The sequence below is a fragment of the Martes martes genome (assembly GCF_963455335.1).
Source record: "Martes martes genome assembly, chromosome: 11".
NCBI classification, from domain to species: domain Eukaryota; kingdom Metazoa; phylum Chordata; class Mammalia; order Carnivora; family Mustelidae; genus Martes; species Martes martes.
The window spans coordinates 38548851-38562542 of NC_137899.1; the positions used below are offsets into that span (position 1 = coordinate 38548851).

Consider the following 13692-nt stretch of genomic DNA (forward strand, 5'->3'; position numbering starts at 1 on the left):
TTACATTTTTGCTATCAATAAAATCACTGGAAAAAGAGTAATCTTTAGTCATAGCTTAACTATTCATTCAGTTGGTTCTTCAGCAGACATTTACTGAACAATGTGCCAGGGACTGTTCTAGATATTGGGAATAAAGCAGTTAAAAAAACAAATATTTCTGCCCATATGAAGCTTATGATCTAATGGGAAGCATGTGTTCTATGTTACGTCACGCATCACATTCACAAATATTTGAGTGTGAGGCACAAAGGACAATGTGAAGATGATGGAAATAAAGCTCCCAAGAAAAAGTCATCAGAATATAAAATTCCATTTTATTATTATGAAATGAAAGTTTTGAGCAAATACTGCTGGAGGCCTTCCTAAATATGGCAGAACTCTCATCTACTTTCGGATCACTGGGTTTTAGATTCTGAAGTCTAAAAGACCAGATTTACCTAAGCTATCCCAGGTTCTATGACCGTATTACATCTTTCCCTCACACTCTCACTTCTGCCTCAACCCCATCTTACCTCATCTTCTGCCACACCTTGAAACCATGAGGTCCTTTCTGATCACAAGATACAGCTCCAGACCGTTCCTTATGTGCTTAATGATGGATTCCCCTCTCAATTTTATTTTACCAACTAAGGTGGGGATAAAAGTACCCTTTTCATAAACAATGATGCTACTCTTAACTAATTTCAAAAGTCCTGTTTTTCTTGGATTCAGAATTGGTACCACTGTGTCAAGCATGCTCTTTTTTTTTTCTTTTTTAGATTTTTCTATTTATTTATTTGAGAGAGAGAGAGAGCGTGCAGTGTGTGAGAATACAAGAATACGAGTAGGGAGGGGAAGGGCAGAGGGAGAGGGAGAAGCAGGTTCCTCATTGAGCAGGGTCCTCCTAATCCCAGGACCCTGGGATCATGATCTGAGCTAAAGGCAGACATTTAACCAACTGAGCCACTCAGGCACGCCTCAACCATGCTCTTACACGGTTCTCCTTGAGATGAATCCCATCATTCTGAGTTAGCTGACATTTAAAGGATAGAGAGTAATGCCTCTGAAACAGAATTTTTCTCTTTGCAATACTAACTGGTTTAGCTGAAAACCCAAATAGCATCAACAACCCCAATCTCTAGTCTAATGTACTAGTAGTTAGCTAAATTACCACTGATTAAATCCCATGGGTTTAAAATAATTTGTAATGACTAGCAGGCTTTTCATTTGTGTCTTAATGTGTAATAGGTTTGTTATTTCAAAGAAAGGATGCTTTCTCTCCTAGTTCTGTAAGTGGACTTCCATAATTTAAACACACGTCATTCATGATTAGCACTGGGAGCCCCCTCTAGCCCAATCTTACAATCTATCTCTTGGTTTCTCAGGGCTCAATAAGAAAACACCCCATTTTTACCCAAGGCTACTTAATAACTATCTCTAAACGATTCTATGTAGCTGGAATGTAGATGACATTATTTAAAAACTTGAAACCACTCAGATAATTTCTTGATTTCCACTAAAAGTTTTAAAAATGGGGGTGTTTGGGTGGCTCAGTCAGTTGAGTGTTTGACTCTTGATTTCTGCTCAGATCGTGATCTCAGGGTTGCGAGATCGAGCCTCCAGTTGGGCTACACGCTCAGTGGGGAGTCTGCTTGAGATTCTCCCTTCACCTCCTCTGTCCCTCTTCCTACCCCTGCTCTCTCTCTCCCTCTCAAACAAATAAATAAATATTTAAAAGATAAAGTTTTAGGGGCACATGAGTGGCTCAGTCAGTTAAGCGACTCTCTTGGCTTCGGATCACGATCTCAGGGTTGTGAAATGGAGCCCCGTGACAGATCTGCACTCAGCAGGAAGTCTTCTTGGGATTCTCTCTCCCCCCTGCCCCCCCCTCAAATAAATATATCTTTTAGAAAAATGCCAATGTGTGACATAAAAAGGAATAATTTTGTTTGAGATTTGAAATTTAAAGAGAGAAAAGGGGAACCTGGCTGAGTCAGTTGGAAGAGTACGCGACTCTTGACATTGGGGTTGTGAGTTCAAACCCCACGCTGGGTACACAGATTACTTAAAAATAAAATCTTTAGAAAAGAGTGAGAGAGGGCACCTGGGTGGCTCAATTGGTTAAGCAACTGTCTTCAGCTCAGGTCATGGTCCTGTAGTCCCAGGATCAAGTTCTGCATTGGGCTCCCTGCTCAGTGGGGAGTCTGGTTCTCTCTCTAACCCTCTCCCCTCTCATGCTCTCCCTCCCTCATTGTCCCTCTCTCAAATACATAAATAAAACCTTAAAAAAAAAAAGTGAGAGAGAGAGAAAAAACAAAGAATTCAACTTCTTGTTAATCTGAACAGTGAAATACAGAAGTCATCAAACTGCCACCAGTCTGACAGCATGTTCCCAGGAGCACTTTGTCCTCAGATCCTCCTACAATAATCCATTAATGAAAAGGATACAACACTGGGTAAACTTGATACCAATTACCAATACGCAGATTAAAGACTGTATTTTACTATAATTACTATAAATCCAATGTGCATCTTTTCAGAAATGACTAGCTCTCTTCATACTTTCAACCTACAGGCTGAAAAAAATGAAAATACATACTCCCCATCTGCCATACAGAGATCTGTGTACATGCTGGTGTCCTCCACAAAATTACAAACTTCTTGAGGGCAGGAATTCATTTTGTTAGTAACACCTTCTATCTGCGTAACATCTGATCTTCACATACACAACTTCATTTGATCATAGGAACTCTCTAAGCTCAAAAGAGTAGCAACAACTCCAAATTTTATGGTGGGAAACCCATAATGAAGAGACATGAGGAATTTACTCCAGGTCACCCAGCTAATAGGTAGAGGAAGTCAAAAAGAGAAGCAAAGTATTCTCACCACTATTCCACTGACTAGGAACATTTTTTGGAGCTTATGATGAAAAATTTCAACCATATACAAATGAAGAGAGAAGAGTACAGTGAACTTCTACAGATTCAACAACAGTTGACCTGTTTCAGCTAGACTCCATTTTCAAACAGCTTCCCGATCTAACACCACTTTTTGGGTAAATATTTCAAGATGTAGGTCAATCATATTGAACAAAATGCTGAATAATAGATAACCAATAAATACTTGTTTAATGCTATGGATCTCACATATGCTCTCAGACATTATTATCCAATTCTGACTAAAAAAATAAAATCTGAATTCTTAGACAGTACATAATCATTCATTCCTTCATTCACAAATATTTATTCTGGGATACAAGATGCCAGTCACCACACTAAATGCTTGGGATACAGTGAATGCAACAAGAAAATACCATTCCTTCTTTCAGGGATCTTGCATTCAACTGCTCTGGATATGCACGTGCGCGTGCACACACACACAGACACACACAGCACACATACACATGTGTCTTGAGGAACTGGAATTAGTTTGGCTGGAAGACTACTTAACTAAACCTACCAGTTTGTCAAGGTGGAATCCAAATTCTCTGTACACAAATTATGAAATGGAGTAGAAGACTTTTAACAGAATTCCGAGTCTTCATATTCTTTTAGAAACTATCAGGAAGGTTTTGCTTAATTTTGCTCCTCCTCAGTTTTTCCAGTAAAGAAAGCCAACAACTATTAAGATCAGTGGGGAAAAAAACAAAATAATTCAAGCAATTGATTAAAATGTATTCAGAATACCTTCCACTCTTATATTTAAAGATGTTCCAAACATTTTCAACTTTTAGTGAATGTGTGCGCATTTCCTAATATTCATGTCTTCACTACAGTATATAAATCAAGTCCAAGACTGTACAGTTAATGATGGGAATTACTTAAATTCTGAAACTCACTTCAATCTAAGCTATACAGGTTGGAGTAAAACAAAAATGAAATGTTCTTTTTCAGTATTTTTTTTATTATTCCCATGAAACCAAGTAAGTATAATCCTACAAACAGATCCATTTTCCCTTTTCATTTGACACTCCTTAGTATTAACCTTCATGTGACAGAAATAATCCATTTGGTCCCCTCCTTAATAACTGACCGTCTTTTCCATTATTTTGTTCACTTGTTCATTTATTCATTTTATTTCCACTGGATATACAATGCAAGTGGACATGACCACAAGATACTCTGTCTTAAGGAGCTTACACAACTAGGGTGTGGAAAGGTAGAGGGTGGTTGGGAGAAGATTAACAGTGTATCTTACATAACCGACATAATAATATAAAGGGGCAGACATATATGGAGTGTCACAAAGGAGGTCCAAAGACGTCAGGGTTCAAAAGAAACAGAAATTTTATCCAAATGTAGGTATTCAGGAGCAGACCACACACAAAAAAGGTGGCATTAGGGCTTGGCTCTGAAGCATGGGTAGCATTTCAACAGGTAGAAACAGCAGCACAGGGGAGGGCACGGAGCGCACATTCTGAAATCAGCCCCAACTGAAGTCCCAGAGGCGGACTTGCAAGGAGCAAAGTCAGGATAAAAGAAGTCGTCTGCGTGCCTGTAGGCTACCCGTAGCAAACGCAGAGGAAGACCTTCCAAAGCCAACGCTAGCAGTGAAGACCAAAAAATGGGTATTTGTCTCATTTAAAAATGGATATAAGTATTTGAAAGTTCTTACTAATAGTCTTGGTGCGCAGATGCTTTGCAGTTAATCTCCAGTAATTTCCCAGTGGTTAGCTGGAGGTACTTGCTAATGCTGTATGCAGCTCTAAAAGGATGAAAAGTTCTCATCTCAGGGTTCATAATTTAATTTATTTGACCTCATTCATTCAGAAAATATACACTGGGAACTAACAGTTATAGACACTGTTGTTATTTATAGATATAAGAGATATAATCCTATACTCAAGTCAGAAACAAACAATCCTTAAACTGAAAATAATTTTTATGTCCCAAGAGTGTGTTTTCTGATATGTAATGACCACTAACATCCTGTCCTGCTAACATTGGCTCTAAACCTGCGTCTGAACCTTGGCCATCGTCACTTTCTATCAACAATGCCTGTAATGGTGGAATAAAAGAGTTGACAAATAAGACAATTGTTTTACACATTTACAAAACAATTCCTACAAAGACCAAAGGGAGTTAGACAAGGCTCTATTGAAGATCCCTTCCAATTCAGAAATCCATACACTGCGATTCTAATTCTACTGCATTAAAGTCCTTTAGGAAGGCCAGATAATAAGAACTAAGAAATTAAAAGGGCTACTTAAATGACAAAGCCAACAGTTGGTCAAGTGTAGGTAAATTACTAAATGTTTAGTAATTATCCTACCCCACATGGACCTCCAGGCCACTGCTGCACACTCACATGGATCCTGCCACGTGCCTTAAGGTTTTGACTTCACCTCTCCGCGGAGAGCTGCTTGTGCAGATGGTGAAATGAAATCAAGTATGGCAGCAAGCTGGTGATATTCAAAACAACTGTTCAGTGTCTCTTACAAAACTGATTGCTGCCTTACCTGCCCCGGCAGGCTTAGAATCCACAATTCATCACACAAACGTGATGAATTCATGAAGGTGACCTTCATGTAGGCATGCTTGTTACCAATCACCTCCAGAAGCCACTTTCAATGGTGCCTCCTGGCCCTTGGACAAAGCCCAACACTAAGCACACGACCCTGTCCTGTCACCAAACCCCCTGCACCCAGATTTCGTGTCTGCCATGTTCTATTACACCAAGAAGCTCACAATATCCTTCTGAGGAAGACAAGCTCATCTGAACCTCCCTACAAATAGAGCAACAGTGAGGATAGTTCTTCCGGAAGCATTAGCACTGTATTTGCTTCTGTATGAAGAGGTTGTTATGTTGCCTAATTTTCAAGTATTATGATGTTTGTTTCATTATATGGGTGGTAGATACCGGAGCCCACATTATGTAACAGTTCATTCATCAGACAAGCATTTTGATTTTTCCTAATGTTTTGTCTAAAATTAATTCACTATTATTACTCAAGTGTATTATTAACCTGTATTATTTTTTAACTATAGCTGTTTATATGATCATAGTTATTACTCAAATTCTTTAAAGGCAGAATTTAATGGATAATCATCATATTTTTTACAGATAGACTTCAGCAGGGCATACCACAGAATTCAGGAATTTCCTGAATTGATATGTCATTTATTCCTGGCAAACCAGAACCTTTGTCTACATATAGCTCATTTTTTCCAAACTAGAAATGTACTCACTCTTTTAACTTCTTCCATCAAACAAACAAAAAGAATTTTTAAAAAAAAATTGGTACTCAGATCTTAGAACAAGTCACCAACTTAAAAACTGCATGATGGACAAGCTGCTTGACCTCTGACCTTATTTCTTTACCTAAAACATAAAAGGGCTGAAAGATTTCCAAAGTCCTCCCAACTCCAATAATGCCCATGAGTTTACAATGACACAATTTAAGTATTAGAGGTTTCAATCTGAAAGAACATTCCTAAGGAATCACTGATAGTGAGGCATTTAAAAAAACAACAGATAATTTACTTTTAACAGGGAGTCTGTTTTCAGATATTCACTTGTTCATATCTTAAACATAGGGGAAATACACCAAGAGATATTCAAATTTATACAAATTTCCCTTCTATAAGCCATTTTCCTCCTTAATAGGGAAATTCTAATAATCCCAGGGTGTTAACAGTTATGTAAAAAGGATACAAGTGCAAAGCCAACAATTCAGCATTACCAAGTTCTTCAGCAGGAACAAGGAATGGGCAGAACATAATTGTGAAAATGTTTATTTCTTAAAGAACCTTGATAAATTGGAAACTTTTCAAGGGACTCTTAAAGAATGAAGGGGCAAACATACTTCTAACATACTGAGACTTAAAAAAAGCAAACTAAACCCCCGTTTTTCCCGCTTTCACTAAAACAAGCCCTTAACAGACATTATTATTCACCCACAAAGTAATACTTTTATTCAGAAGGATTCCCATGAACTAACCCACCTGGGAATTCAGCTTTATGTTGCACCAAATAATATGCCACGTTTCTTCTACCCTGTTAATGATTCGGTTTCCCTAGAGAAAATCACATTATTATTTTCATTTTATACTATATGTTACTGAGTTCTTTAGAAAGAGAAAATTGGAAAACTCTCCTTGAATACTGATCACTGAAGTGCATGGATTTTTCTGATGTTTTTTCTTAAAGCCATGATTAAATATGCCAACAATAATAATTTAACATATTCAGATATCCTAAGTTTATCCACTGAAATGCCATTAGTTTCAATTTCTGAACCAGGACTCGATTTGAATTACGCTAATAAATTTAATCCCTGGGGACAATGCTGGTGGTGCTTACCAGTATCTTTGTAATGACACAATATTGCCACGTATCAGGGTTTGGTGATCATCTTACTCCTTCAAACAAGGGGGTAATTACTTGAGGGAAGTAGGCATGATTTACCCCAAGTGTCATTCCCAGCACCTAACCTCCGGGTAACCAGTAGGTCCTTCCTAAATCCCTCTTAGATACATGGACCCAAATGTTCATATCTATTAGTTACATATCAATAATGTCTTGTAGACATCTATCTGTATGTCTCTCCCTAAGCTTCAAAAAGCATTTGATTCTGATTAGTGTTTTGGTTATATCAGTTACTCAATCAGTAAATTCCTGGTAACTAAATTATCATAAGTATTAGTTGCTCTACACAACTAGTGAGGCTAAATATGGCACAACAAGTGCTTGGAAATAAAGAGAAGTGAATTTTAAAAGAGAAAAAAGAACGACAAACTACGAAGTAAGTTCTAAAAGTATGGAGACTTTTTCTGACCTGTTCACTGATGAATCCCCAGCTTCTAGCAGCGTCTGGTACACAACAAGCCATCATTACATATATTTGGTGAATCAAGAGACTGCTGATAGAACGTATTATTATTTTATCTACCCATATACAGATTGAGTTCAGAAGGTAAAACAGAGGAGTCCTTTGTGGAGTGCAGAAGCTCTAACACAGGTTCACATAGAATTCTGGCAAAGGCTCTAGGATTTGGGATTACCAACAATAAAATAAGAGTAAATTTACATCCTAGACATTGACTGGCTGATCAAGCCCAGGCCTGGGATACATCAAGCACAGGGAAACAAGAATTTCAAGTCATTACCCCTGTGCATAAAGGCAGTGCAGCGGTAACAAGTCAGCCTTTCTGGCAAATCCATCAAAATCAAATCTCAACTTTTGAAAAATCCAGTATGTTTATTATATTCCTTCAAGCTTACGGGCTTAACTACCTGTGGGAAGGGCCTATAATTATGACCAATTACTTATGACTTGAAGGCACTTACAAAGACATCTGTCCTTTTAAGAAGTCTTTAAAGAACCAGCCATAGCACTGTCTACTGGTCCTGTGGGGCACCAATAAGTCAGGTATGGGGAGAGGGGTCCAACTTTGACACCTCTCCCCTGGAAAGAAAAGAGGTATTGTCCCCTGTCCTTGATTTCTGACCCTACCTGAATAAATATTAGCAACCTGCAAAATCTTGAGTTCCTCGTCTAGTTAAGCAAGTCATGGGGACCAATGATTGCCCCAACGTAGAGGTGGAAGAGAACAGGAAGGAAACAAAATGGAATAGAGACATGTAGCTCGTGAAGATGACATCATCAAGTCACTGAATTTCATGACATGACTGATGGTCTTTTCTGACCATTATATCCAAGTAGTTTCTTGGTTTCAGAGCCTGTAGTGTCTGGGTTTGAGTATGATTTGTTCTACTGAAAAGGTAAGGGGAATAGATGCTTTACCGGGAACTTGTATAGAGATGAGGGCCCCACTAATTAGTACGAAAACTAATACTTGGACATTTAAAGCATTTTTAAATTTACACAGTGCTCTCATCTACACTATCTCAGCTCTTCCTCACAACTCTTAAGAGGTAGGCATCATCATCAGCACTTAATCTGTCAAAATAAGGTTTTTAAAAACCTTTAGATAACTTCATCTTGAATTTATTAAGTATAGTCTCCTGAAATTTCTCAGTGCAGAATCCAAGTCATGGGTCAGTTAGAAATCTTTAAACACAAATCAATTTCAAGAGGATAAATCAAGAGAATAAGAATGGATTAGCCCAAATCTACCAACACAATGGAAAAAACCATCCTGTTACATGAGCAGTGCTTTGTAGGACACAGCGTTACACAGGGGTTCTTCTATAACACCTCTAGGTTTGAAGGACAGTATTTTATCTATTTACAAGTAAGGGTCCTTAACTGGACACACTCCACAGGCAACAGACAAGAGAGAACAAAAACTTGGATCCTAAAATTCTAGGGGTATAATTTATCTTTTGGAAAGTACCAAGGTGATTCCTCCAGGAAGATAACTAATTTACAGGGGACAAAATGTACTCTCCCCTTTCCCCTCCAATATCACAAAGACTCACAGGAACAGTTTCTCTTGAGGTTTTTAACAAAGAAAACACACACAAAAGGTAATCTATTGCTGTTATATATAACCCCATCTTCCTTAAAACACTCATTCTCCTGGCCTCATTATCCTTCACCCCTTCTCTTTTACTGGCTAAAGCAGAGGTTTATAACGGGGGTCCTATTTTCATAGCCATTTACTACCTTATTTACGTATTTATGATTCTTTGCAGCCTTCTAGCCTTAGTCTAACTGTGTTGGGAACAAAGCACCACACAAATCACATAGGTTAAGGGGAGACAAGTCAAAACCTCCCAGGAAGATTGTTGGTAGACACTTGGGCTCTCTGAGTCTCTGGAGGTCTTGGTATTTCAAAGGTCAGTCTCAGGTCTCTTGACTTTGATGACTAATCTTAAATTGTTTGACTTTTTACAAAAATATTTAGCTGTGCTTATTTACATAATTTCATCTACAGCACACACAGTAGGCATGTATTTGTTGAACAGAATCCCCAGATAGATGAGAGGACAGGAAGAACACCCCAAGACTTCCCTTTTCAAACACTCTCTTAAGAGCTGAGATAGGTAAAAATCACACCCGAATTTGTAGACATTTCTATGCATTCCTTTTCTGCTTAAAACTAAGCATATCTGTTCAAAAAAGAAAAGCATGACACACCACACAATGTCAACCACACAATGGGGAAATTCCAGGATCACTAAGAAAACACCATTATCCTAGACACACACACTTTAGTTTAATTACTGGTCACAACACAGGAGAGGCTTTAAGAAATGCTGTCTCTCCATCCACTTTCCACATCCCCTCCAGAAAATGCAAAAGCAGAACATTTACCATCTAAAGATTCCACATCTTAGGTTCACACATCACAACTTCTGAGTAGTCGTCTGAGGACCACGCTAGCCTAGAGACATTTAGTAATACATACAAACAAGCAATATTCTTGGAAGAAAATGTTCAGGCGACCCTGCTTGACACTTATTTGTCATTATATAACTTCAATAAGGGAAACTGGACGTGACTGGCAATAATATTCTTAAGTTGCTCTTTAAAAAAAAAAACAAAAAACAACCTTTATTTATACTCGGCTCCACGGGGAAAGTTCTCATCCTACTGATTTTCACCGCACCCTGCCACTTCTCTTATTCTCAGCCTCTCAAAAATTCCCCAAAGGCCAGAAAAAATATGCGGGGGCTGGCAGGGCACGTCTCAGGTTGGCTCGTTCCCTAAAAGGCACCCAACTTCCTGGACCCCCTTTCAGGGACAGCAGGGAGAAAACAGAGCACTTGGCACCGCCGCGGGGAAGCCTGCGCAGGTCCCATTTCCTGACTCGTCTTTCTGCTCGCTGCGTTCCAAGGTCGCCGGCTCTGGCTTGCGGCTCGGTCGACCAAACTTATTCTCACTCTGTAAGGGCAACGGGCCATGCCTCCCCAGCCGCCCTCCGGCCTCAAGGGTCCCCGGCCCTTCCCCGGCGCGCTCGGCCTCCGACGGCGCGGGCACCGCTCCCCCGCTCACCTGACCACGTTGGGGTGCTCGAAGGTCTCCAGGTGCCTCAGCACCGCCACCTCGCGGATGGTAGAGAGCGGCATGCCCTCCTCGCCCGTCTGCACCCGCACGCGCTTCAGCGCCACGAAACGGCCTCCGTTCTTCAGGTCCCGGGCCTTGAACACCTTCCCATAGGCGCCCTCCCCGATCTCCGCCACGCACTCGTACTGCTGGTCCGCGCGGCTCAGGCCGTCCTTCTCCATGCCGCCCAGACGCCGCCCGGCGCAGCAACGCTGGGACGGGCGGGGGGCGCGCTTGGCTCGCTCGCGACCGCCGCTCGCCTCTTCCCAGACTCCCCGGCCCGCTCCCTCACGCCCCGGAGCTCGGTCTCGCTCTCCCTCGCCCCCGCTGACTACCGCGTTCAGGCGCTCGGATTCTCGCGGCCGCTGGGGCTGGATGGAGCGACCTCCCCGCGGGCGGGCGCAACGCCGGTGCCGCCGCGAAACTCCGCCTGCCGAGTCGCCAAGGAGCGAGCCGATCCCTCCTCTGCCCTCCCTGAAGCGCAGTCCTCTGCACAGACACCGAAGCGATTACATAGTCTCTGCCCCAGCGCGTCTCAGTCCACAATCCTTCCACCTAAAAAAAGAGACGGGAGGACAAGAAAAAGTGCAATCAGACATCCCAGGCGCCTTCCTCCGGGTTCCCGCAGACTCCCCTCCTCCTACTTCAAAAAGACCCCAACGCTACCCTCGGCGCGCTCCTGCCCTCTCCCAGGCTGCTTAATCCTTCCTGGTTCCTCCGAGAAAAGCGAAGTTACTTTTCTTTCCCTGCAGAGCTGGAGCCGTCTTCGCGCGGAGAGGTTGCAGGGGCCCCTCGGGGATGAGCGCTCGGCGCGGGACGCAGTGGAACGGGAGGGGGCGTGCCGAGCAGCCCAGAGTGTGCCGGGAGCGCGGGGGAGGGGAGGTGCCCGGCACGTCAATGTCACGGCTTAATATTTATCCCTACATCATTGTGTTGCACTGCTACCCACCCCTCCTCCCCGGGCCTGGACGTGCAGGGAGAGGGGCTCCCGGGGTGCCCTGGGGCTTTCAGGGACTGTGCACAAGCTGCCGTGGAGGGACTGTGGGTCCACCCGTGTGGGGCTGCAGAATGTGGGTGGGGGCTCCCAGGACCCTGTAACCCGATGCTGGGAGTGTGCGAGAAGGGGTGGTCAGACATCTGCTAGGAAATTGCTTCCTTTCTTTCTACTTTCAGTTTTTCTACGAAGAGACATTAAAAAACGACTTGCACACACAAATGGTCTTTTTGGGGTAAAGAAGTCTGGATTGGAAACGGAATTCTTCCTCCGACTCGGAGGACCTCCCTGGTGGAAACCCATGAGGTCGGGGAGGGCTGGGGCTCCCGCTACTCGGGAGAGGAGGAACGGTGGGGCCCTGGAGCGGGGGGTAGAGGGCGGTGGGGGGAGTCGCCCACGGGACCATAAGGGTGGGAGAAAGGGGTATTCGTCGCACTCTACCTTGTCATCTCCTTAATAACTTCGGGAGGAAGGTAGCATAACCGTGTCTCGCCCTGAAATTCTCAACTAATTTCAACCTCATCAAAACTCACCCTCGTCTTAAAAAGTCTGGGAATGGGAGGAGTAAATGCCAAGCCTCGGTGGTGAGAAAGAGGGGACTGCGCCCTCGGGGCCAGGACTCGCGAACCTTTTCCCACTCCCTGGATCTTCTCCAGATCTTCTGGATCTTAAATAGCAGAGGTGGCGGCTCCATTCCTCTTTCGGCTTAAGGCCTGGTCTCATCAAAAGCCAAACGCGCCACCCCCCTCCCACCCCCGCCCCGGAGCCCGCCGCACAACAAAGTGCGGGGGTGGGGAGGTAGGGTAGGGGCACACTTTCCCTCACCATACAGTTGAAATCCAGGACCTAGGGAGCCTCCAACCCATGGCCGCCGCGGCCTCGGCCGGACATTCGCCACGCCGGCCGCGTGCCTGGAATCCCCGGGACACCTCGGAATTACCTGCCCCGCAACCGCCGGCCCGCTCGCCTGCTGCCAGGAATTAAAGAAACAAATGGCGCGATCCCCACGGTGTGCTGGGAGAAGGGACCGCAGCGAGCGCAGAGACCCTCACACACACTCCATTCAAAACTCTCCTTAAAAGGTGAAGGCAAATCCTGGGGGAGCCAAGGACCGAGCTCCCCCGAGCCTGCACGAGGGTTCTGAGCCAGGCCTAGGGCCACACAGGTAGCCGAGGAGCCGCCGCCGCCTGCGCAGCCAGCCCCTCCCGCATCCCCCTCCCGCCCCAGTCCAACCGGAGGCTCAGCAGCTAAAGCAGCGTCGCGGACGTCCCACCCCCGCAGGGAGCTGCGCCCGCGGCCCCAGCCGGGCCCCGCACCGCCCGCCCTGGCTCTCCCCCCTCGCTCCCCGGACGGTCGGCTCCGGAGTAGAGAAACGGGAGCAACAGTGCCTTTTCCCCCCCTCTCCTCCACTTTTTTTTGTTGTTGTTGTTGCTTTCCCACGCTGGCTGAATGTGACTTGACCCCATTTCAAAAAAGTTTGACATAGTGCTTCAACATTTCCGCATTCCTCCGCGACTACAAAGGCTGCAGCCGCCTCCTTCTGCTTTCTGTCTCTGCTCTCTGTCTTCACACTCAATGAAATCCTTCATGTGCCTCTCCCGAAGCCTGCCAAGCACCGCAAGGGTCGCCACCAGCGCAGCGACAAGAGGCCGTACTGGGACCACGACTCCCGCGTGTGCGCACACGCAGATGCGCCCCACGTGCACACTGCGGGGCGCGCTGCGGGGCCCGGAGCTGCTCACCGCAGGGTGTGCGTTTTAACTGG

General features: G+C 44.0%; 1 protein-coding gene across 4 annotated transcripts in view; it reads right to left on the reverse strand.

Annotated features, from left to right (window-relative positions):
* The window catches only part of CDK6 (cyclin dependent kinase 6), a 233625-nt gene that overhangs the window by 218784 nt on the left and 1149 nt on the right, over positions 1-13692 (reverse strand). For 2 of the 4 annotated variants that reach the window (XM_080818081.1, XM_080818084.1), the window contains exon 2: positions 10883-11488. In XM_080818081.1, coding sequence (XP_080674207.1) covers positions 10883-11115 — 233 coding nt within the window. In that variant the 5' untranslated portion in view covers positions 11116-11488. Of the gene's footprint in view, positions 1-10882; positions 11489-11599; positions 11734-12867; positions 13188-13692 lie in introns of those variants that run through there. The other 2 variants (XM_080818083.1, XM_080818082.1) reach the window with 2 other exon arrangements.